Below are 25,972 nucleotides of genomic sequence, written 5' to 3'. Positions count from 1 at the left end.
GATGGAAACTAATGAAGGAGAGCAGCAACCTGGAACTAAGGAGAAACTTCCTAACAGTGAGAACAATTAACTAGCGAAATGGCTTGCCTTCAGAAGTTGTGGGTGCTTCATTACTGGAGGTTTTTAAGAAGAGATTGGGCAGTCATTTGCCTGAAATATATAGAGTCTCGTTCTTGAGCAGGGGGTTGGACTAGAAGACCTCCAAGATCCCTTCCAGCTTTATTCTGATTAGATTTGTATTAGTATTCAGACATTTTCAAACTGCAAGGCCTTTTCAACTCAATGGTCTTACACCAAGTGAACTTGCATTAGGATGGCAAAGTTACACCAAGATATGTGCATGTTTTTGGTAATGCTTAAAATGCAATATTGGCTTTTTAAAAATGCTTCTGAAAATTAGTTATTTTATAATGAAATTGCTTCACCTCTACAGTCCAGAGCAGATAATAACTAAAATACTGAAAAGGGATGGAAAACTCTTACTCTCCAAGACTATCTGCTTGCTCTTTGTTTTGTTTCCAACCAGCTACATGGGCATAAAACATCCTTGGAGAAAGAATAGCTGCCGTATTTTCTTTTCCTATAATATTTCACTTATAGCAAATTTGTCATCCTTCAACTGCGAAATCCACTATCTGTTAGGATAATAAAGATTAGACATGCTGTCCCACACAGATACCATCACAAGTAAAATAATGTCATATTAAGATTCAATCATCTAAATAAAGACTGCATGGTTCAAAACAGAACATCTATACATCTAAATAGCTCCTTCACAGAATGTTCAACCACAGATATAGACAAGCAAGTTCCCTGGGGATAAGGCTTGTACTGAGGAGGATCCCCTGGAAATTACAAATAAGCAGAGACTGCGCAAGTCTTGTACTTCCTGTTTTTATGTTTCCAGTATAATCTGTTGCCTGCTAATTATGCATAGTGCTTTCAGATTATGGCTGCAAAACTACAAACAGCCACTACATGGCATAAACTATATATATTACAAGTAGTCCTTGACTTTCAAAGATAATGGAATCTGCCCATTATGTCATAAGTCATGGTGGTTGTAAAGCAGATCACCCATATGACAGACTCAATTTTATGAGGTTTTTTGCATCAGTTGTAAAGCAAATGCTGCAGTCATAAAGCAAATCCATGGTTCGCTATAAGGTGTTTTTTTTTCCTGAAAACCAGAAGCAAATGCTAGTTTTCAGCAAAAGTATTGTAAAACATGGTCATCTTAAGTACCTTTGGGGCAGGTGGATCTGTGTAACTTTGAACGGTTGCTAAGTGACTGGTTGTAATTTGAGGACTTCACTGTACTTTTTATTTTTGTTCTGCCATTCAGGGTTCATTACGAGTTTTGAAGTCCAGATCTGGTAGTTGTAATGATGTAGGGTCTGTTGTGTGAATGAGCCTTTACATCAAAGGTCATGCGTGCATGCACACAGAACCCAAAATGGAAATAGAGACAGGATAACTGTTAAGTAAATATTTTATTCTTATATTTTTAGCATATCCTTCCTTTAAAGAGATTAAGGGTTCCTCTGTTCAATTTGTTATTCTCATCAAAACCTCATGAGGTAGGTTTGCTGAGATAGAAAAAAAATGGTAAGAAATGATATGTGACCTTCATGATTGTGACTAATCTTGGATTCTATTCTAACTACTAAACAACAATGTCCTTTCTGTATACAATGACTTCACCTCAATTTCTCCACTTCTTTGTTCTGAGTGCTTATATGAAGATTTTAATTTCTTTTTATTGGCTTATTTATTTATTGTTGGTATTGTGCTACCCAGAGCCCCCTTTGGGAGAAGATGGGTGACCATATAAATTTGATTAATAAATAATATTATCTTCAAACTTTTTCCCCTCTGTTCAGCTCTACTTACAGTTGCATACACAGAGCCTCTAAACCTAATGTGTTCTTTTCAACATTATCATTTTTGAAGCAATAGAGTTGAACAGCCTGTAAAAAGTAGATTAGCAATACTCATATGGTTATTCAGAGGAGACTGGACAGAGTGCAATCCAAGAGCAAGCAGGAGGATGCTGATTTATGGCAAATATATATTGCTCAGTATGCATAATCCCCAGGCTTTTTCATTTGGATGTTTTTAAAATGTCAGGTCTGATTGTTTTTGGCATTGCCTTTTTGATGCAAACTGTTTTCTTGGATCTTATCAGCTAATGTAAACTGCACTGGAAATGTGGGCCTGAAAGACAGTTTCAGAAAGGCAATGTTTCAACAAAAACACTGTAACTGTGCTTAATGTGGTTCTGATCCTGCAAAGAGTGGCTTGTTAGACATTGCAGATCCTACTGCAAAGAGAAAACATATAGAAAAACAACAGTAAATCACATGACATTCAGGATAGACTTTATGGCACCAATTTCACCAGCTACAATTCATTTCCCTAATAATTAGGGGCATAATGCATAACCCTGGCATGCCAGACCAGTTATAAAGCAGGCAAATTTCTGAGTTCCGTTTAGGAATAGTCGAACGCCTCCCCCAATCAATACATTAAAGTGAAGTGAAGTGTGTATGTACACATACAGTATATGTAAGTATGTGTACATCAAAGAAGTGTAGATCGTAGCACCTTGAAGGCAAAACATTACAGGCTATTTGAAGGGATGGAGTACCTGTAGTCCTCCAAGTGTTATTGAACTGCAGCAGTTTTACCCCAGCAGTTTCAAGTTATAACTGACACACTGTCCCTCTGGATGTTTAACTACTTTTAACATTATTTTTGTCATGGCTGATTCCCAGAATTTACTGTTGCTTTATATTGCATGATTTTGGTTTTAGTTTCTGAGTGTTATATATTTGTATATTTTAATCCAAAATTATATTGTAAACCCATAAGCCAAACAAATAAGTAAATACATATAAAAATAGGTGAATGTGAGTGAGAGCACATATATTAATAATGCTTGCCTTAAATTTGACACAATTTTGCTGGAAATAAATGCAAGTAAATCACCAGTTGGATGTCACTGTCTCCAAATTATTTTAACCTGTTTTTTTTTAAAAAAAAATATCTAAAATCAATAGATTCACTCTTCGATGTAACAGTTGCTCATTATAGAATAGGCTTCATTCCAAATACAGTGCCTTCCTCATAAGGGTATTAAATGAAAGGGGCTTTGCCTTCCTAGCTGTGGGAGTCTGAATCAGTAACAATTATCTACCTAATCTACGGAATCTTTAAAGATATATACAATTTCTCATTGCTGCGATTTTATAGTTCCTCCTCACTTCTCATTGCTGCGATTTTATAGTTCCTCCTCACGTTACTATAATGTGTCATAGACACATGTTTTACTTACCAGTTCAGATCTTGGGAAATAGATAAACATGACCACATTTTATGTAGTAACCTGGAGATACAGGGCATCTTTCCTATTTCTTTTTTAACAGAAACTTGTTTTATGATTTTAGGTTTGGGGTTATTTTAGGTTAATGTATGCCACGTTGCACGTGTGTGTATACGATTTCACTAACATTTTCTGATTTGGTTTATACATTTTTGGGAGAGCCATAAAAATTAAATGCCATATGGAGATCATTCCAGGTCAAATGGATGTGTTTTTTTCCTAAGCAATGCTGATCAAAGGGGTTTCTAATATTTTTCTTTCTTTCTTTGAAATAGGAAGGTGCAATCGTTTCTAACAGAAGAACCAGAAATACATATTGTGGGGCAAGCTTCCATTACTTAGATTCCCTAAAACAAAAGTATATGTCACACTAGCCTCTTCTGCCCTAAGTATATTTAACCTGAAGTGAATCATGTGGATAAGATTTTAAGATCTATGTGTTTAATTTCTGGTTTTTAAATTAATAATAATTCAAATGTGAAAAGTTCCTTTTGTTGAGGTAATTGTACAGCTCCAGCTCCAGACCAAACAGGGGAATATCTAGAAACATATTTATTTATTTCTTACACCTTGCCTTTAGTGTAGGAGCTCATGATGAGATAGGTAACACTTCATTCTCCTGTTTTACCCCAGAATGAGAACCCAGTGAATTAGGTTGGGCTAAGGGAGGTAACTGGCCACCCAAGTGTTTAGTTTAATTCAGTACTGTGATCAAACATATTTGGAGTCTCCTTCAGCCCCCAGGTATTTGACTTGTTTAAAAAGAGTTGACATATTCTTAAAGGGCCACTTTTCCTTTTAAGTGTGTAACACTGTGACTATCACTCTCTCATAATAATTAAAATTATTCTGAAAAATTAAGATAAAACTAAAGGGAAACCTTAGGCTCTTAATAGATTTACAGATATATAGTCACTATACCTGAAAAATATCCATGATCTCACATGGGCCACAGTTTTTCACTTGCTCTCTGAAGGCCTTTGGAAAGGAGATCCGGTCTGCAGAGAGTAGCCCCAGCATCTCATCTTGTTCCTGAAAAAGCTGTAGCATTTAAAAGGTTTTAAATAGCTGAAGCAAGTTATACATAGTAAGGAGGAACAAGGAGTGGAAAAAAAATGGACGATGTATCTTTAACCCACAAAGGGTGGAGCAGATTTTGTTCTGAGCTCGCTAACAATGGAAACTTTTTTTTAATGTTTCCCTCCATCAGTCCTGCCAAGCAATAGGAAAAAAAGAAAAAAGAAAGAAAAGAAACTTGTTCCGCTGAGTTCAACCCCAGACAGGCTCACAACTTCCTTCCTGCTTTCCGACCCCCTCCCCTCCCTACTCTCGCTCCCGCACATTCAACAAACACCGAAGAAACAGCCAATGGCAAGGGTGATGTTGGAAAAGACGAGTAACGATCGCGGCGGCTGAACAGTTGAAAAATAATAGCAGTAATAATAAAGTTACAGATCCAGCCGACAATAGAACTGGCTCGCTTTTTTGTTCAGTTACGCGCCGCAGGCGGGGACAAGAGAAAGAGATCTAAACATCTTGGCCAGGAGAAGGAAATTATTTCTACAGCAACTTTCAAGTCTGCGCGTCTTCATGGCTAGAGCTTTTTCCGAGACAATTGGATAGTCAAGGTGCACCAATTTCTCCTGGACAGGTATGACCAACCTCTCTGATTTCACTCTCTTAATCTTTTCTCATTTCTCCGTGCATCCTAATCCTGGCGTTCTTTCTCTTTCTTTCCTGAGCTCCAACTCTTGCTTCGGAGCGATCGCTTTTTCCTGGAGACCGGGTCGGAGAAAAAGACTCGATTTAGGCTGGGATCAGTAAGCGGGCGACAAATCAGGTTTTACGGGCATGGATAAGTAGCGAAAAGCGAGCTTCAAACCGCCCGTACTTCTGAAAAGTGCCAAACGCAAAATGGGCAGCGAGCGTTTTTATCATACCGAAACTATCCTGAAAGCAAAGTATATTCTGCTGTCTTCCGTAGAAAGAGAAGCACTTCAGCCAAATCGACTCTTGTTGCAGAGAACAGCGAAAAGAGCCCTGATCTTCGGGTCTCCATAGAGATTGCCATCATTTCTTTCCTCCATATAATATGAGGGCAAGACACGCATCACAGGGTTCAGCTTGCACACAAACACACATAGCCGCTTCCAGCAAGTTTACAAAATGTTTAACTCACACTACTGCCTTCCCGCTGTCATACCAGAATACGGCTTTTACGAATTTAGTGTAATTTTAAGAATCATTCAGGGACAGAGATCCAGAATTTGCCCAGTATGCAAGAGTTGAACATAATTGCTACTTCTTCCAGTAGATAAGTCACTGCCCTACAGAGCTACCACACTTCCTATTTATTCGATCCACAAATGAATTACTTTGTGCACTATTATGTGCATGGACATGGCAACTGTTGGAATTGTGAGAAATAAATGTTATTTAAAACATGAATAAAAGATGAATAAACCCTCCTAAGATAATGAACTCTTTTCAGAAATTCAAGAAAACTTTTAAAAAATGGGTCAGAGAAAAGTTGAAGAAATATGCATGAAACTATAAATATAACTATGCTTGCTATACTATTGTAAAACATTCCCTGGAGACATATAATTATTGATATTTCAAGAAGCAATATCATAGAAACTTGCTGAAATAAATTACAAACAAGCATTGTCTTCGTTCAAACGACAACTTTACAAACTCATGCATAAGATTACTCACTAGGCTAAAAGAAAAGCAAATCACTGAATTAAAGTAGCAAAACAACTCAGCTGATAGCTAAAAGAAAGGGGCTACTTTTTTTTAGTTCATTCCCAGTTAGCGTACTATATAAAAGACCTGGACAAGCCACACCTAGCCTTAGAAATATTAAGAGTAACACTAGCAATGCTAGTGTTTATCTCATTAGAAAGAGGCTAAGGCTGTGAATTCTGTAATGTGTATGCTTCTAAGATTTAGTCTGATCTCAGCATTTTAAAAATCACACATGGTTGATAATAAATGATATAATATATTGTTATTTAAGATGGGTGGAAAAAAATCAGGAAAGAATGATAACAAATTTATTACGGCCTGCATCCATTGATAAGAAACCAAATTCAAGAAAATATTAGAATCCAAATATTTTGATCTTCAAGAGTTGTTAATTATAGCAATGAAGTTATTGTAAGTTGCTTCCTAGAGCCACTCAGGATAGGGTGACAGAAAGCATATAAATTAAACAAACAAACAAACAAATGGGGCAAGGTGAATTTAATTAGGACCATAGGGCAAGATGAGAGACTATTAAACTTGTTTGCCTTTCCTATTTAAATTGAATACCATATTCGTTTCTTCATGAAGACACTGATTGGGAATTGAAAAAACCAATATAAAGGGGAAAGGTTAAATATTGTTCTAGCATGTTTACCTTATTTAGAATTATCTTCCACTATAGCCAGCATATCAGCTATTAAGACTTAAAAACAAAAAACTTAAAAAGTGCATATCATTGATCATCAAGGATAGAGAACATGATTTTTCATGTTTCTGATAAAAATGTGTTCAGACCCATGTATTTATCAAATGTCCTTCCAATGTCTATGGAGATTCTCAATCATCCAGGTCATGGTTATCCCAAAGGTGCTTTTTCAAGAGACAACTGGACTTTCTTGTTTTTCTTTAAAGACATTTCACTTCTCACCCAAGAAGCTTCTTCAGCTCTGATGGAATTGGAAGGATTTATATTCCTTGCAGTCAGCTAAACAGAAGACAAATGACCAGCTGTCTGCAAGGAATATAAATCCTTCCATTCCCCACCATCCAATCAGAGCTGAAGAAGCTTCTGGGATGAAAAGTGAAACATCTTCCAAGAAAAACAAGAAAGTCCAGTTGTCTCTTGAAAAAGCACCTTTGGGCTTCCCCTTTCAAGTACCACCAAGCTCTTGGTTGAAAAATCCAGTGTGGATTAGAAGATTTTAAAGTAATAACGGTAGTATATATTACACATTATGTTGTTTTATTTAATCAAATACCATTTTCTAAAGTTATCAGGTTCCTCAATCTTCTAATTGGACATTAAAAAGGATATATATCCTTTTGCGGATATATATTTAGAACATCAAAATTGTGATATATATATCACAATTTTGATTATAAACTGAATGTTGTTGTAGTATAGAACAAGCATCATAGAAGAAGCGCATAGACCAACAGTACATTACATATTATACCTACATATGCTTATTGTTTCATTCGTCCATTACAAAACTTACATTACTTCCTCTATTAACTAGTTGTTTGGCCAGGTGACTATGACTATGGACTATGTGAAGACATATTGAGCTAATCCTGTATTCAAAATTCATTATGGTTTATTCTTGCCAGCAATTTTGGTGTGCGCATTATATAATTCTACTCAAAAGCATAGAAATTAAATATTCAAAGCAGAATAAATAATTAGGCAAACCTATTAGCAAGTTAAAAAAAATCTACACTTTATTCTTATACACAGGTAAATGGATAAGTTCCAAAGACTAGCACACAGAATGACATAAACAGTTACATTTGCCACAGCATAAAGGGTATTACTGTCTTGTTCGGTTAATCAAAATTCTTAGCATATAACTGATACAAAAATAAGAGGTGTGGTTTCATTTGGTGCAACAGTACCACATAGATGCATGTTATACGGTTATAAATATGTCTACACTAATACAATACATAAATAACATAGCACATATATAAATATACGCTTAAATATATAATACTAATAAAACTATATATCCTTACAGCAGGAAATAATTATATATTGTGCTTTCTCAGATTTTAGAAATAAATCCCACTCAGTTCAGTAGAATTAACTCTAATACAGAATACAGTCATAGTTTTTTGACTTGCAAATAATTGAGCATGGAATTACTGTTGTTAATCATGCCAGTCATTACACGGGTCATCATGTGACCATGACTGATTTTACGACCTTTTTTGCAGTAGTCGTTAACACACATTCTGTAATTGTCAAGCAAAAACTGCGGTCATTAAAAAATCCTTTGTTTGCAATGGATGTTTTTTTGCTGGAAACTGAAAGTAAACACCTATTTCAGGCAAAAAGTCATAAATTGTGATTTTGTGACTGCAGTACACTTCAGATGACCATAAATACAGGCCAGATGCTGGATGTCCAAAATACAATCACTTGGAGAGCGCCCAGCCGTGCCAGGTCAGAAGTACTCTTTTAAGTCTGTCATAACTTTGATAGTAAATCAAAGACTACTTGTATAATCCCAACAACTTCAGTAAAGAAACAATTTACTGAACATTTCAAAAATTAATTAACCCAACAAAACAGTAATGTGTCCTGTGACTTTCAAGATGAATCCAATTTCCATCACTCTCCATCAGTATAGCTACTAAAAATGATGGGAGATGGTGCCATAATAGCAAGAAGGCTACACATTTTGTATCTTACCATTAGGCAATACTGTGTAATGAGTAAAAATGAGCACAGGTACAGTTAAAAATGGTGTAATAAATAAAGTAAAAGAGCAAAGTGCTGCTGCACAATACTGTTCCACCACAGAAAAAAATGAATTCAGAGGAAAAGCTACAGCTCTGCTTCCTTTAGTCTTGTGGTGGTTTCTGACTGTATGTTTCAAATATTTATGAATACTATTTAATTATAACATTATTTTATTTTTAGTTTCCTCAAATGCAATTTCTAGAGCATATAATGATGAGACTTCCACCATTACTTCTCACAACTTTCCAAGCCAACATTTAAGACCTTCCACCATTCCTTTCCATAGTTATAAAAAGAAAAATTATGTGTAGCTTTGGTTTTCCCAAGTCCCATGACTTCTCCCTCTCACCCTCCAGGAGAAACTACATATTTAGTCCACTTGCTCCTTTATTTTCATGGAACATCTTCCTATCTGTTGTTTTTTTTCTGACACACGGCCAGAATGTGGGTGATTGGCAACACTAGCTACTAATTTACGATAATATACCACCTCAAGTTTTTCCATTTCTCGATCATCTCAGTGTCTTCTTGGGGCTTTGCCTGAGAAGCAGAACATGTAGCTCTAGCCATATTTTTATCCTTTTATAAAACAAATCAGAATTTAAGACCAAGGAGACCAAGAAGATCAATCTTCTTGCCATTAAGCTTTTTTTTTCAACGTAGGGAATATTGATTGTGAAATCAAATTTGGATCAGTCACTGGGAGCAGAGATTTAAACTTTGGGAATCATGCTGGAGTCCATCTTCAGGGAAATATGGAAGCCAAGGGCTTGACAGCACAAAGAAATGACAGCCAACCTTCAACATACCAATCAGCCAATAGGAAGGCACCACATAAACATGACTCACAGAACAGTTCCAAAGTACATATTCCAGTAAAGAGAAATTCCCTGAAGATGGGCTCCACATTGTATCCAAAAAATTGGAAGAGTAAATCTCTGGTTGACTGACCCAAATTTGATCTCGCATCATTACCCTTAGACATTTGCCTTTAATATTGATTGTGATTGCTGAGGTTTTTTGTTTTTGTTTTTTGGCACACATTGAGTGCAATTCAACCATCAATTGTGTTATTTGCTTGTTTATTCTACAGGAAAATAGATGTTAAGTCCTGGCTTCTAATTTACATTGGTCATAGCCTTCACAGGCCTGTTCTCTCTCTGTTCTCTCTTTTCTTCCTCCTCTCATCCCTTTAACTGTAGAAAATGTAACAAGCTTATTTACCTCTATATGGATGTAAAAATAGTTTACTTCAAGGTTGCTAAGGTAGTGGCCAAAGGTTGCATTTAGCACTTTGTGGGAGTTTAGAATAGATCACCAAAGCGAGCGGGGTAACACTTACAACACGTGATGTGTTGCTCAACTTTAAAATGACGAGAAACTGTACTGTCGCTTTTTAGCAGGCATATTCAAACGGGGTTTGTCGGTTTCCGAAAGGGTCCTTGGGGCAATCCGGGGATACTAGGTTTCCCATCCTTGCTGTACTACTCACATAAAGGATCCTTCTTTATTATCCGCGTATTCTGGGACTGAAGCTTGGCATGGAAATTAGAATCTGGATTATGTAAAGATTCAGGTTAATATGCTATTCCTTTGATCAACGTAATGAACTTTTAAAAGAGGCGGAGCTGGACTCTGCTGAACCTTTGTGGCTAAACTCACGTCTTTCTCGCAGCCGGGCTTCAGAGCGGGAGCTTTGTAGCCATTGGACGAACTCTGTCTCCCGCAGCCAATTGGCAGGGCCGGTTTGAGCTGTCTCCGTTTTCGCGCGCTGACTGTCTCTTTCTCTCTCTTGTCTTTCCATCCAGTTTGCGTGTTTATGGAGCTGTGGACTGGGGTCCGCTCATCGCCCCTGTGCGTCTCCCGTTCCCTGGGCAATGCTGCAGCAGTTGCCGCCGCCGCCTCCCCCTCCTAAGAGGACGTGGGCTGTTCGGCAGAAACTGACCTGGGTGAAGGAGGAGGAGGAGGAGGAAGCGGAGCCTGTCCCCCGGCGGCCGGACCCATTACTATGGCCGTGTTCTGCTATGCGCTCAACAGCCTAGTGATCATGAAGAAGAGCGGCGAGGGAGAGGAGAAGAGCGGGGGCTGCAGAGGAGGCAGGAGCAAGACCCCACCTGCCACGCGCAGACAAGGGCCGCCTGAAGTCGCCCGGGGAAACGAGAGGCATAGCAGCTATTGCCCTTTGCCTCTGAGCAGCAGCGGCAGTTCCAGCGGCTCCCCCACTGCATTCCTCTTCCCTCCAGCCGAGTCGCCGCGAGCCACGGAGGAGACTCCATTTCTCAAGTCCCCTCGAGAGCTCAGCAGCCCTATCTGGACTAGCCCCCAGAGCCGGTCTCCTTCGCCCGGCTGGAAAGAGTCTTGCAGGTCGCCCCGGATCCTCCAACGGGAGTTGCAGAATGTGCAGGTGGTTGAGAAAGTGGGGCTATTTGAAGCGCACATCCAGGCGCACAGTTCGGGGGGCACCACTTTCCCCCTAAAGAGTCCCCGCCTGCCCAGGAGAAAGTCGTCTTCTTCCCCAAGCCAACCTTGCCCCTTGCAGCTGGTGCAGGATACCCCGTCCAGGCAACGAGAGATACAGGAGGGAATCAAGGAGCTGGATAAACTCTGGTACCGACTAGAAACCAGAGGGAAGGCGTTAGAGAAGGAGGCAGAGAAGGATTCCGGGGACACCCATCTATTACAGGTGGTGGGCAAGGGAAAATCCGATGAGGCGTCTCAGTCTACTGAGAAAGAAAATGGACTCTTGGGAGAGCAGCGCCCAAAGGCCAAAGGATTTGGAGCACAAGATTCAGAAGTGGAGAGCAGAAGCCAAACTGGGTTGTGGAGTTCAGATCCAATGGATAAAGGATGTATTTTGTTGAAAGGGCCCAATTCTAACCAGATGGGGAGGGTGAATGGGATTTCCAGACCACAGGAGTCCAGGCAGGCAGAAAGGGGTCTGTGGCCTATTGGGAGGCAGGACTTTGAGGTGAGAAGTGAGCCTCTGGAAGAAAAAGACTCCAAAGAGATGGAGAGCAGGAGAAGCTGTGAGGAAACTCAGGGCTCTGATGAGATGAGCATCATGATGCAGCCAGGTGAAGGCGAGGCACAACTTTTGGAAGGGTCAAGCAATGTGAGTAGTTGCTGTAAGAATCAAAGCTTCATAAAAACTGGGCTCTGGGGGAGGGACTTTTCTGGAGGGCAGGGCTCAGGAGCCATAGAGATGCCCCTTGGAGAGCCGCTCCCTCTAGGAGACCCGCCTTGCCTTGGGAGAACTGATAACAAAGAGGGTAGCTGCAGCCTGTTCGCTTTGACATTCTCTGAGAAGCAGTCCTTGTCTGAGATTATGGCTGAAGCCCATGCTGTTGGGCTGCAGGGACAGCAGCTTCCCTCAGGGACCTCTGCAGGACTACCACAACCGAGGTGGTCCCTAGTGGAAGGCGGGGGATGCTGTGGAGGTGCAAACATTCCTGCTGTTATTGTGACAGACCTGGATGCTCAGGAAGAGGAAAAAACAGGAGCAGCTCCCCCAAAGGACATGCCAATCAGGAAGCTGTCTTCTTCCTCAGCTTCTTCCACTGGCTTTTCCTCATCCTGGGAAGAGTCTGAAGAAGATATCTCCAGTGATCCTGAGCGATCCTTGGACCAGAGTCCAGCCTTCCTGCAGACCTTGGATAAACCCAGAGTGGTAAGTTCTGTGTAAGTGATGTCTCAGATGATTAGTGAGCCAGGTGTTTTCTCAAGGTGATAACATTTCTCTGACCATGTTTAATGGAGATAGGATACCCTTAACTTTTTTTTTTATGAATGGCCTTTTAAAAATCAGTTTCTGTGACATTAACTTTTTCTGCATTTGAGCTGTTCTGTTGATCTTACATCATTAAAAATGAAAAAGAGTAAAAGCATTAAATCTGCAACTGAGCTATAAAATCTGTATCTCAATTCCAGGTGACTTTAAGGGACCATTCCATCAATTATGGAATCCAGAAACAGGCATGGAATTTATTGGTGGGAAGAACTACAACATAATGAAATTAGATTGAAGGTGGGGGAAGCATAAATAGACAACATCTAATTTTGTGGTAAAACTAGATGTGATTGATTAAGCCTAATCATTTAATGCACAATTCTGTGTTTATCTGCTGAAAAACATTCTGCAGCCAGTGGGATTTATTCTTCAATATTTGTGTAACAAATCTAAACAGAATCATAAACTTCAAACGCACTCCTGAGATCATTGAGAATCACCCCCGCCCCTTGCAGAATCTGTTAAAGAAAATTATTAACTAATTATTTAAATTACTAAAGTTAAAGAGCTACTGATTTAAATCAATATTTCTTGACATTCCTGACTTTCTAATTCTTCTAAATAAGCATGCATGCTGACTGCTCTAATGCTCTAACAAAGCATAGCATTATGCAAGCAAAAATATCATTTAAAAAATTCACATGTACTGCAGAAGTCTATTTGCACATTAGATACCTACTTCCATTGTCATTATCTGTACATAAGTCAGATGGCTTATTTGAAGACTAAGATTGCAATGTAGATTTCCATTTGAAGAACTAATTTATATTAGGGGAAAGGGTGATTTAAACTTACTGTCAGCATACAATGGTGATTTTGTATGAATCTACAGTGTTGAAAAGAGATGAGATGGTGGTATACTGTTTGCAATGAGTATGATGGTTTTGAAACTCATGTAAACCTATAATTGCTGTAGGTTCAGCTTTTCATAATCAAATACCACATGGGTTGAACAAAAAATGAGGACAGACAGATAATCATATTGTATTACTAATCAGAATTTTAAGGCCTTGCTTAGAGCAGTGTTTCAGCTGTTAACATTTATCCCAAATGAATAGGAAGAATGACTATTTGTCACTTTTTTACAAGTTGCCAATTTGCCACACAATTTTATTTCATTATTGAAAAATGTATCAGCTGTTATTAATTGGGAGTGTTTCATGCTGTAACTCTGAAATAAAAAGCCAGAACAAGTGCCAGGCATTCTCCAGTTCTTTTAGCTGTGGCTTTTTATGAATAGCTATAAGTAGCATATAACTTGGACAAATTGTGATATAAGTCATATAAATAAGTATACAAATGATGATGATGATAACCTTTTTATTCTGAAATGTGTATATTTGTCTAAGGCAATATCATTATAGTTATTTAACTTCCGGTCTAAGGATATTGAGTGTTCTGCGGTATGGGACAAAGAAATACATACAATGCAAATATATACAGGGAAATCTAGTCTTCAAAGCTATCTGAGCCCGCTACACATTATGTACAATTCATCTGGAACTTATCACATTGAAGAAAGCTATGTTGTAGTTTGTGTCTAATGTTTGTTGACAGGCAAATCATACTAACTTAGCTAACATATCCATTAAGATAATAAACTTTATATGTGTTCTCCTTATAGGCAAACTTCATTTGAACAGACAGTCCATAAATTCCTTATTAAGCTTTTCAGAATGATGTTCTGAGATTTTCTGTACTATTGGTGTTTTTTAAATTTTATTTTACAGTACTGAATGTTAACATTTAACTCTGGTTTATTCCCTTGCTTTTCTAGTCGTAATCAAACATTCTTATGCCCTAATATCCTCATCCTGCTTCCTGATTTCTGGTTTGTACCAGGAGTATATAGTATATAAATAAAATAGACAGGTTTTTAAAATACACGTCGTCAAAATTCAACTTCTAAAACAGCTTCCTGGACTCCTGATTTGAGCATAAGTCAGTACACCAGATTTTTACTTTAATATATTTCCAATTTCTACTACAAAGAAACAAAAATAATGTCTATGTGCTCACAGTTAATGGATAAGTGGTATACACATTATTCTTAACCACAATGCCCCTCATTTATCATAACATGCTTCAATACATGATCTTGTGACTTAATATGTGTGAACTAGGCCACTGCTGCAAAGATAGGCATTACAGTCAAAGTTGAAGTTGCCTTGCTGGCATATAATTCCCTAGTTTAGACTGTGAAATTTATTCTGGATATTTTAGTAAGAGTATGATCAGATGAGGGTATATTTAATATTTTTAAGATGCCGTAGGACTACTTATTTTTGTTGTGAAGGTACTGTAATTCATCATTTGGTGTTTTGGGGAAATTGCATAATATATATCTGGGACAACATGTTAACAAAATACAGTTACCTCACAGCTTCAGGAAATTCCTGTTGCAAGCATATGAACATACTGTGAAAGCACGTGAGAAATATATATGAGAAATTTGCTAATACTCCTTTTTCATCTGGTCAGATATTAGAATATTTCTATCCATATGTGGTAGAATGCAGCACATTTTGAGATTTGCCACTTTTGGAGATTTATAGAAGAAATCAAAATAGAATATTTTTTAAAAAAAAACTTCAGAAGGAAGAATCTGTAGTCATTATCTTGTGGGTAAGAGAAGAAAGTTAAGAAGATTAGTGCAGATACTAGACAATTGGATATTTTAAAGTACAAATACAGAGACATTGGATTGCATATTCCTGGATACCACTATGTCTTAGGGCAAAGCATCAACCACCTATTAGAAGAGTTAGTGGCTGGGTTCACACTTCTAAGCCATAACTAATTCACATGGTTTCTTGGTTTTAGTTTAGAATGCTTTGTAAATGTAGCAATTATAGTTTGCTATAAACTATGATTTATGGTTCAGTACATATTCAGTATATGTTGAAAGAGTATCCAGTTGTTGCTGATTCTGTAAACCATGGTTAAATCATAATAACATAATATTTGAAATCTGGTGAGAGGAAGATAGATTACCAAGATTGTTCTGAGAAAAAAGCTTTCTATTAGGCTTGTTAGATTAGAATCCAACCTGACAATCTATGAAATCACGAATTGTATAAGAATTTCTTTTTTATGCAGTGATTGTAGCAAGGGATATTGTTCAAAAATTTATCTCTAAAAGGTACTATGGCGCAGAAAAAGTACAGCTGGTTAAGCAGACAAATATTATACTTGTGCTCCTTTACCGCTTGAAGCACTTTTTAGAAATTGAATTATATGCTCTGCAATAATATTAAACAAGTTTTTTCTAAAGTGGCAAGTTCTAGATATGCTGAGATTATAATTCCCACAGTTCCTATATAGAATAGCTAATGGGTAGTTAGGAATACTGATTATTGCCATTCCAAAACACCTAGAAAGTTCCAGACTGAGAAAAGCTTAAGGATATGGGAAAATTGAACCTTGCAGTCTAATCCATTCAACTAATCCCATCCAGCGTTTTTATATATCCAAGCACAATACCTGAGACACAGATTTGATGATAGTTTGATAAACATTTCACAAATCTTTGACGACTAGCTATATTCTGAAACTATATTTTAATGCTTGAAAAATCAGTAATGTTTCCAAGCAAACCAACCTTCTATATGAAGGTATAAAAACAGAAAGTATAAAAATTGTTCTGATTTTACCTCAGTATTCATATACTTGGATTTTGCCCGCTTTGCCTATTCAGTATGATGAATTTTTAATATATGCATTGGCCACCACTTCATAGTATTTTCATGATTAAGAAGCTACCTGATTAATTATCTGCTAGAAATAATTTCATGCATCCAGATGCTGAGAACAATTTATACATTATGGTCTATCAGGAGTGTCAAACTGGCAGCCCACAAGCCAGCTGCATCACACACAGGCTACACCCACTCCAACTCTGCAAAGGGGAAAAATATCATGAAATGTCATGTGATGGCAACATGATGTAGCGAGTTTGACATCCGTGATCTATACAGAAATATGGTGATCTTCCAATTGGACTATAGCAACGCACTCTACATGGGGCTACCCCTGAACAGTATCCGGAAGCTTCAGCTGGTACAGCGAGTTGCAGTGTGAGCCGTACTTGGTGCCCAAACGCTCTGCAAATTGCACTGGATACTAGTTTATTTCCAGGTCCAGTTCAAGGTGTTGATCATCGCCTATAAAGCCCCCAGTCTCTTGGCCTTCTGCAAAGGGGTCAAATCTTGGCTCTTTGGTCTTGCATGGGGGGCACAGAGGACAATGTAACCATGGGACTGACTAATCCCTGAGAGCCTCCCCACCTGTTCTACTCCAACATTAATTAGCCATTTTAGGATTTTTCTTTCCCTTTTTATATTTAATTATGTAATTATTTCATTTTTTTTACCCTAATTTAATTTTTAATTTTAATGTTAATTTTATACTTTTTTTATCTAACTGTTATATTATATTACACATTATCCAGAGCTTTTCTTTGAGGGACCTGGGTAGTTTAGAAATGTGAAATAAAAATAAATACGTAAGTAAATATAAACTAACCAAGCAATATCTTTTTAAAATTTCTAGTTTAGCATTTCCTATTAGCATTTTTAAAACTATTGTCCAAATATAACCTTTGCTTTGTAATTTTCCCCTATAACCAGCACATGTACTAAAACTTTTAAATAATAGTTCCATCATTCAATATAGGAGTGAAATATTTGTCTTTTTTTTACTCAACTGAATATCCTAATAAGGACATAGAATAAATGATGAGTTGAAGTAGGCTACACCTCATTTAAATACTTATAACTGAAGGCTCTGGTGATCATCTTTTTTTTAATCAACACTAAATGATGAGGAAATCTTTCAGAAACATCTGCTTGTCTCTTGTAACTCATGTTTTTTGTGGATAAGTTTCTGCATTGATGTCTCAACACAATATTACTTCAATATGTTTTTCAACCCATAGTTCCTATTTAAACTAGAACATTTTAGATTAAAATTAATATATTTTTATTCTGAAAAAGAAAGACACTTTGAAGCAATTCCTATTTTATTGTTTCAGTACTGTATCAAAATATACTAAATCACTATCTTTAAAAAGATTCTGCTTAAATTGTGTACAATGCCATATAGATACACTATGTAGTCCTTGTCTTGATAAGAACACCAAGCAACATTATGTTCTATGCCAGTAATATTTGCAGAGCATTTCAGTTACTTTCAACAAGGCTTTTCTGTTACTTTCTAATATCCTGTAATAGGGTAACGTCCTGTAACTCAGTGGTCTGGTTCACACATCACACTAAGGAATAGTAATGCTTGTGTTTTAATTTAATGTATTATGTGAATAAGCCATGGTTTAAGATTTAATATGCCTGTACATATTCAGCTTTTTTTGATGAAGCAAGCCATAGCTTAATATAATCAAATTGCTATCACCATATACTTGGAAAGGAGTTAGTTGTAATTTTAACATCATAATTTTGCTATGTATTTTGAGTGGAATTGCAAGACACTTCATCATTTGACTTAGTGTTGCCTTGGGCCAATGAAGTTTAGTCATTCTTTTGAAGCATGTCACATGCTATTTTTCTCTATTCTAGGACCTAGATCACATTCTGTTTTGCACTGAATATTCCTACTTCAGTTAGAAAAACTGCCAGCACAGATGTTATGTTGATGCCATACATAACATGAGCTATGAGAAAATCATTTTCAATTCATTCTCATACTCACAATTTATTTTTTTGAAGAAAAAAAATCAGGTTAAAACAGATTTTGCACAAAAAATCTAATGGATAAAAAATATGTCAGATATCCATTTGCAAATACAGATATGAACGTGATATAAATATAACAACTAATATGTAAATATAGAAAAACCAGAATTTTCACTGATAAATATATTCACAATTATTGCAGAATAGGATTATTAAAAATTCATAATAAATAAGGGAATAGGTATTATATCTTTCATATCTATCATATACTACATTATACTCTTGGAAGTTCCGTAATTTCTATGCAATGAGAATTGCATATCACAAGATATGGTAATGTAAGAAGTTTTAGAAGATTGTGAGCAAGGAAAACAATCCTGTCAGTAGCTATTTAATATAATAGACAAGCATGGAATACCATATGTTTAAAAGCAGTAAATGTATAAATATAGGATATCTGGAATAATTAGATGGTTGTCATCTTTATGCTTTGCCTATGAACTAGCAGAAATATCTTACTGACTAGTTTTCAAATTAGATTTCTGAACTATATGAATGAATATTGTGATGTAGCAGGTTGGTTTTAAGTTCTTAGCCCACACACCATGGAATTCATGGAATGTAACATTGCTCTGAAATTTTCAACTTTCATTTGTTGTTAACAAATCACATGTTTCGTTTCACTTAACTAAAGCTGTTACTAAAGTATAGAACTCTGATGAAATGACATGATATAAAGATACTAAATACCTTCAACTTTCTGGATAGTTTTGGTTCCTAACAAATCCACAATATGCACCTGTGTTGTTTACTCTTAGTGTGATGTATGTCTTCTCTCATTTTGGATTTGAAGCAATTAATAAAATATTGCTTTGGATATTTGAGTATAAATGCACGTTTTTAAAACTTACTCAGTTTTAAGTTCTATTGCAGTCACTGCATTTTTTTTCTTAGCCCTCTTCATTTGGGGAAAAAAACCATTCATGATTGATGTATTCTGAGTCCAGAGCTTTCCTAATAATGAGATAAACATGACTGGGCATATTTTGTGTTTTCTTTTTGGCATGACAAGTTTAACTTTATCCATAATGCTTTAACAATTTTTCTTTCCTAATGGATGAACTCTCTTTCAATCTCATGTATTTCATACTTCATTTTGTTTTAATTCTATAATCCTTTATTATAGAAAATAATTATAGTATACATGAACGATTAGTCTCTGAAGATGTAATTGTAATGTTGGTTTGTTCTAAAATATTTTCGAGGGGAAACTTCTTATACTGTAAATTCAAACAAAACATGCAAGAAATTAGTATCGAGAAACATTTATCATACTAGTACATGTCAGATGGTTTTTTAAAAATACAGATTTCTGTATCAAAAATTTTATCTATAATAGAACTTGTGCTTTAGGGTAAGCATTACGATTGTTTTAGGTTAAAGCATTACAAACAATATGTTTGTCTTCAAAGGAAGATCCATATGTAGCAGCATTTCAACAACAGCTTCAAAATTTGCAAGGTTTCCCCAGAGACAGTTAAGAATGTTAATTTTCAGTTCAATTATATATGTGATTTTGAAAGTATGCTCTTGTAAAAACATGAAAAAAGCCTGTTATAAAATAAAAATATACATTTGTGTTCTATAAAGCCTATGATAACCCCTCATTGGGAAAATGAATGATATTGATGGCATGTTTTGCTAATTTTTCATCTTGATAAAAGTTCATTATTCTATCTAATTTACTTGGTGATTGTAAAAGTTATTTTAAATAGGATTTGGACAGAGGTGGTATTCAGCAGGTTCTGACCAGTTCTGGAGAACCAGCAGCAGAAATTTTGAGTAGTTCGGAGAACCGGTAAATACTACCTCTGACTGGCCCCGCCTCCATCTATCTCTGCCCCCCGAGCCCAGCTGATTGGGAGGGAATGGAGATTTTACAGTATCTCACCAAAATACGCCCACATAACAGGTAGTAAAAAAAAATTGAATTTCACCATTGGATTTGGAGAGAAAAGGGAAATTCTTCTTCTCTCTTTCTTTTCACAATAGTGTATACACAGTTTTCCAGTTCTTCTAAGAATAATGTATTCCCTCTTTGGCAAAAAAAAGCAAAAGCCCAAGCACTTTTAAGGTACTTTTTCTGATTTTAAATTCATCATTTTCATAAGTTCACTAAAGAGGTTGCTTTTAGAATTAAAAATATTAAAGTAGTAAATGTGCTCATTTTTGACTGGAAAGAGTTAGCCTATGCATAGTTGCTACCAAAATGTTGCTGTTGCTCCTGTTCAACATAGGAGGCTATTTTGCTTGCTGAGATTAGTTAGGCAAATCTCTCTTCTCCAAGTTGGTAACCTCTTGATGTAGTAGAATTTTAATTTCTAGATTATCAAACCAATATAGCTTTTTATGAAGGAAGATTTCCCTAACTTTTAACAGAACCGTTGAAACCTTTAGAAGCTCTTTCTTAATAACTGCTATTAGGATCCTAATATAAAAATGTAATTAGAGCAAAGTATCAGTGACCTCCAAAATATTACGACAGCAGATGGATTTGTGGTAAACTATTTGCTATGTAGTTACAACAGTTCATGAATGCTGTGTTTGTAATAAAAATATTTTGAAAAGTTTTACTGACCCATCACCTTTTAGATGTCTTGGACCCAGCGCTTGTTTACTTTCTCCAACTGGCACAGTGTGGTGACTCCAGGTGGAAATAGAAAAAAGGGTTATGTGTTACTATTTAATTGCCTCATATGCTAAGGGAAAAACGTTTCTTAGAACTGAAATAGAACAATCACTTTTTATATTTCTTCTTTCCAGGACAAAGCATTCTAAAATTGTTACCTACTTTAAGCAAAAAACACTGTTTTAACATAAGCAAAAGATTGAGAAGTGATGCACTTGTTTGGTAGTGAAATGAAAAGCTTATTCATTTCTTTGATTGGCAGTGAGTGAGAACTAATATTGAAATGTGCTTACTGTAGTTTATAATGATATATTTTATTCAAGCAATATGCATAGCCCTTGGTTTTGTTTTTCCTGAGGGGTCCAAAAGCACTGGATTACAATAGCAATAACAAAAACAGATTTATTTCCTATATAAAATCACTCTTATTTCTTCTCTAGGAACTTGAGAGTGGGAAAACAAATAAACATATTATTTGGCAAATGCTAGTGGTTGTGAAGAAAAGCAGAAACTAGAATTAAATACAATACATACATAAACAGCATTCTGTTCACTTTCAGAGTAAGCAACATTATATAAAGTGCAGAAAAAGAGTAGGAAGTAGTAAACGGAAAAAATATGGTCACAAAATAAAATAAGGAAATATATCTAAAATTAGTCTACATAAAACATCCTTGCATCAACTATGCCCATGAATTGCTTTCTAAATCACTTTTGCTGACAGTTTTATCTATAATATTTATGACAGTTGCAGTGTCCCAGGGTCATGTGATCACCTTTTGCAACCTTCTAACAAGCAAAGTCAATGGGGAAATCAGATTCACTTAACAACCGTGTTATTAATTTAACAACTGCAGGGATTCAACAAATGTGTCAAGAAAAGTTGCAAAATGGGGCAAATCCACTTAACAATTTTCTTATTTAGCAACATAAATTTGGGGCTGAATTGTGGTTATAAATTGGGGACTGCCAGTAGTAGGTAGAAGCAATTGGGGCAAAAGTATGCTTCTGGTTCTGTGAGTTAGAAATATTTCTGAAGAAGAGACTGCAGATCAACTCCAGATAGAGATCTACAAATAGATAACTTTTATATTTTCTTCAGCAATCTGAAATTCAGGTCATGTTTTTACCTGAAACTGACTTTATAGGTCCCAAGGCTGGATTGAATAATTTAGCTTTCTGGAGCTGACAACCCAAGATATATTAAAAGGAATTCCAATCAGAGCTTTTAAGCAAATTTTTAAAAAAGGGACAGTTCAGCAATTGAAAAAGCTAGTGTTCATTAGTTTAGATTTTTTTTAAAAAAATTAAATCCTCCATTAAAATACCTGATGCAGGTAATCCTTGAATTATGGCCATTCATTCAGCAACTATTCCAAATAATAATGGTGCTGAACAAGGAGAATTTCACATGTTTCCTGCCAGGTTCCCATAACAAAAATAATGCAGAAGCCAACAAGAAATCACAAGTAGTTCCTGCCATACAGTTGCAAGAAAAAGTATGTGAACCCCTTGGGAGTTTTGCATGAACTTCATCTAAGTCACAAAAATAGAAAAACACAGTCTGCTGAAAATAATACTACACAAACATTAGATGTTGACATGGTTTAATTGCACATAACATGTAAACATTTACAGTGCAGGGAGGAAAAAGTATGTAAACCCTTGGGCTTAATAACTGGTTGACCCTCTTTTGGCAGCAATAACCTCAACCAAAAGTTTCTTGTAATAGCAATAGCAATAGCAATAGCAGTAGACTTATATACCGCTTCATAGGCCTTTCAGGCCTCTCTAAGCGGTTTACAGAGAGTCAGCATATTGCCCCTAACAATCTGGGTCCTCATTTTACCCACCTCGGAAGGATGGAAGGCTGAGTCAACCCTGAGCCGGTGAGATTTGAACCGCTGACCTGCTGATCTAGCAGTAGCCTGCAGTGCTGCATTTAACCACTGCGCCACCTTGGCTCACCTTGTAGTTGCAGATCAGACCTGCACAACGATCTGGAGTAATTTTGGACCACTCCTCTTTACAAAACTGTTTCAGTGTAGCAATATTCTTGGGATGTCTGGTGTGAATCGCTCTCTTAAGGTCATGCCACAGCGTTTCAATTGGGTTGAGGTCAGGACTCTGATTAAGCCACTCCAGAGGGTGTATTCTGTGCTGTTGAAGCCATTTTTGTGTTGACTTACTTGTATGCTTTGGATCATTGTCTTGTTGCATCATCCATACTCTGCGGAGCTTCAGTTGACGGATAGATGGTCATACGTTTTCCTGCAAAATGTCTTGATAAACTCTGGAATTCATTTTCCCATCAATGACAACAACCCGTCCAGTCCCTAACGCAGCAAAGCAGCCCCAAACCATGATGCTCCCTCCACCATGTTTTACAGTGGGGATGAGGTTTCGATGTTGGTGTTCTGTGCCTTTTTTTTCTCCACACATAGTGTTATGTGTTTTTCCCAAACAACTCAATTTTGGTTTCATCTGTCCACAGTATATTTTGCCAGTAGTGCTGTGGAACATCCAGGTGCTCTTTTGCAAACTTCAAACGTGCTGCAATTTTTTGGGGGACAGTAATGGCTTCCTCCGTGGTGTCCTCCCATTTACTCCATTCTTGTTTAATGTTTTCCTTATTGTAGATGTGTCAACAAAAATGTTAGCATGTACCAGAGATTTCTGTAGGTCTTTAACTGACACTCTAGGATTCTTCTTTATCTCATGAAGCATTCTGTGCTGTGCTCTTGAAGTCATTTTTACAGGATGACCACGCCTAGGGAGAGTAGCAAGAGTGCTAAACTTTCTCCATTTGTAGGCAGTCTGTCTTACTGTGGACACATGGACATCAAGGCTTTTGGAGATACTTTTGTAACCCTTTCCAGCTTCATGCAAGTCAACAATTCTTGATTGTAGGTCTTCTGAGAGCTCTTTTCTGCGAGGTGTGGTTCACATCAGGCAGTGCTTCTTGAAACCAGTAAACCCACAACAGGTTTATAAAGGGCAGAACAGATGTCAGCAACACATCCAATATCATCACACTGATTGGAGTCAAGATTGGCTCACTCCTGGCTCCAATTAGCTCTTGGAGACGTCATTAGGCTAGGGGCTCACATACTTTTTCCTGCATTGTGAATGTTTACATGTTATGTGCAATTAAACCATGGCAACATCTAATGTTTGTGTAGTATTATTTTCAGCAGACTGTGTTTGTCTATTGTTGTGACTTAGATGAAGTTCAGAGCACATTTTATGACCAATTCATGCAAAACTTCACGTAATCCCAAGGGGTTCACATACTTTTTCTTGCAACTGTACATACATATATGCATATATACTGTACATACAACTTTATTAATTTTTATAAATAGCTCAAGTAGCAAATACAATATTCTTACCTCCTCCCATTTTCACAATACAATATTGCTACCTCCTCCCATTTTCACTACAATAACCACCCTGTGACATGGATTGTGCTGAGAGAGGCAGCGTGGTCCAAGGTTACTTACCCATGCCTTAAGGTAGGAGTAGAACTCACAGGCTCCTAGCTTCTAGTCTGATTCCTTAACCACTGTACCAAACTGGCTCTACATATTTACAAATATACATACTCATATAAGGCATACTTTAAAAAATCTGCTTGCTTTAATTTTGATAAATAAGTTCTAAAATTATAGCCTATTTTAAATTGCCTTATAAATACTGTACTTACTAATCTTTTAAAGTAGATAACATTTGAGAACATGGTATAATTTTTCCCATATTTTCCCTATTATTTGACATTTTGACTTAGAATCAATCTAAGTTTACTTAAAATATGAACTCAATGGTGATCTTTAAATATTGTGTAGCACTGAAGTCACATTTCCATGTATGTTAATACTTTTATATAGTATAGACACCATAGTGACTAAATCCAGCCTTCCGTAACATCCAAAGTTCATGTTTATGTTTCAGAAACTGAATATACCCAATTATTTTGAGTAGATTTAGAAAGAGACAGCCAAAGCAACATTTCATTTCATATATTTTTAGAATTCTATAATAAGTATATAGAAATTAAGTATTCTCAGAAATCATTACATAATTTTAATGGGTTTTGCCCTCTAACATGTTAACAAAGATGAATGTTAGAAGGAAGTCTGTACCTACCAAAAATAGATTGCAAAAGGAGATCACATGACATTGGGACACTGTAACCGTCATAAATGTGAACCAGTTGCCAAGCATGTGAATTTTGATCACATCATGGGGATGCTGCAAAGGTCGTAACTGTGAAAAACAGTAAGTATTGCTGTAGTAGCAGTATTGTGGCATTGGATAAATGCGTTACTTGGAGATCCATCTACTGCTACTGGTGTAATAATAATTGAGAAGTGTGTTCCGCTGACAGTAGGACACCAGAAGGATCTAGTACTGTATACTGGGTCTAAAAGGCAAGGTCCAGTCTCTCGAGAAAGTAGTGAGAGTAGTGAGACTCTCAAGATTGATATAACCCTTTGAGGTAGACAAGATCAACCTACAGCTGCAGTGGGTTTCCTGGAATGCTCTTTCTAGTTGTAAAGTAGAATAACAGAGCTTTGAAACTTAGAGTTTTTGGATTATAAACTTGTGCCAAACTAAATCAAAATGTAATTTATTAATGTTTTTCCTCATGCTTTCCTCTTTTTCAAGACTGAGTAGTCTTTTCTAAAACACTCCCCTTTAGAGTTCTACATTCTTTTATAGTTTTGGTACCATTAAAATGACTTATTACAATGTATTTGGTCCTATATTTGATATAAATGGGTTCTCAGTGACAGCTCTATGGTTTATTCAGCCATGAAGCAGAATCTGATATAAGATGTAAAGTTCAGGATTGCGTAGTAGCAGTACATAAAATAATAGCCTTTGTGATACATGATTTGAACATTATAGACATAATATATAT

The 25,972-nt window shown here is 36.6% G+C and overlaps 2 protein-coding genes across 2 annotated transcripts in view; one reads left to right on the top strand and one right to left on the bottom strand.

The window, feature by feature from the left end:
- Nucleotides 1-4,465, bottom strand: part of PSEN2 (presenilin 2) — a 48,898-nt gene extending 44,433 nt beyond the window's left edge. Inside the window, exon 1 of the mRNA XM_014053329.2 lies at nt 4,307-4,465. The gene's annotated coding sequence lies outside the window, so the exon portion shown is untranslated. The remainder of the gene's footprint in view (nt 1-4,306) is intronic.
- A 235-nt stretch (nt 4,466-4,700) lies between these two features.
- Nucleotides 4,701-25,972, top strand: part of ITPKB (inositol-trisphosphate 3-kinase B) — a 65,438-nt gene continuing 44,166 nt past the window's right edge. The window contains exons 1-2 of the mRNA XM_014053334.2: nt 4,701-5,036; nt 10,691-12,549. Of these exons, the coding sequence (XP_013908809.2) occupies nt 10,891-12,549 (1,659 nt within the window). The 5' untranslated portion in view covers nt 4,701-5,036; nt 10,691-10,890. The remainder of the gene's footprint in view (nt 5,037-10,690; nt 12,550-25,972) is intronic.

Source organism: Thamnophis sirtalis, unplaced genomic scaffold (assembly GCF_051295495.1).
Source record: "Thamnophis sirtalis isolate CommonGarterSnake01/CBP01778 unplaced genomic scaffold, rThaSir2_p1.2 scaffold_6, whole genome shotgun sequence".
NCBI lineage: Eukaryota > Metazoa > Chordata > Lepidosauria > Squamata > Natricidae > Thamnophis > Thamnophis sirtalis.
Note: the sequence above shows the minus strand (reverse complement) of the source record. Positions and strands in the feature narration are given on the sequence as shown.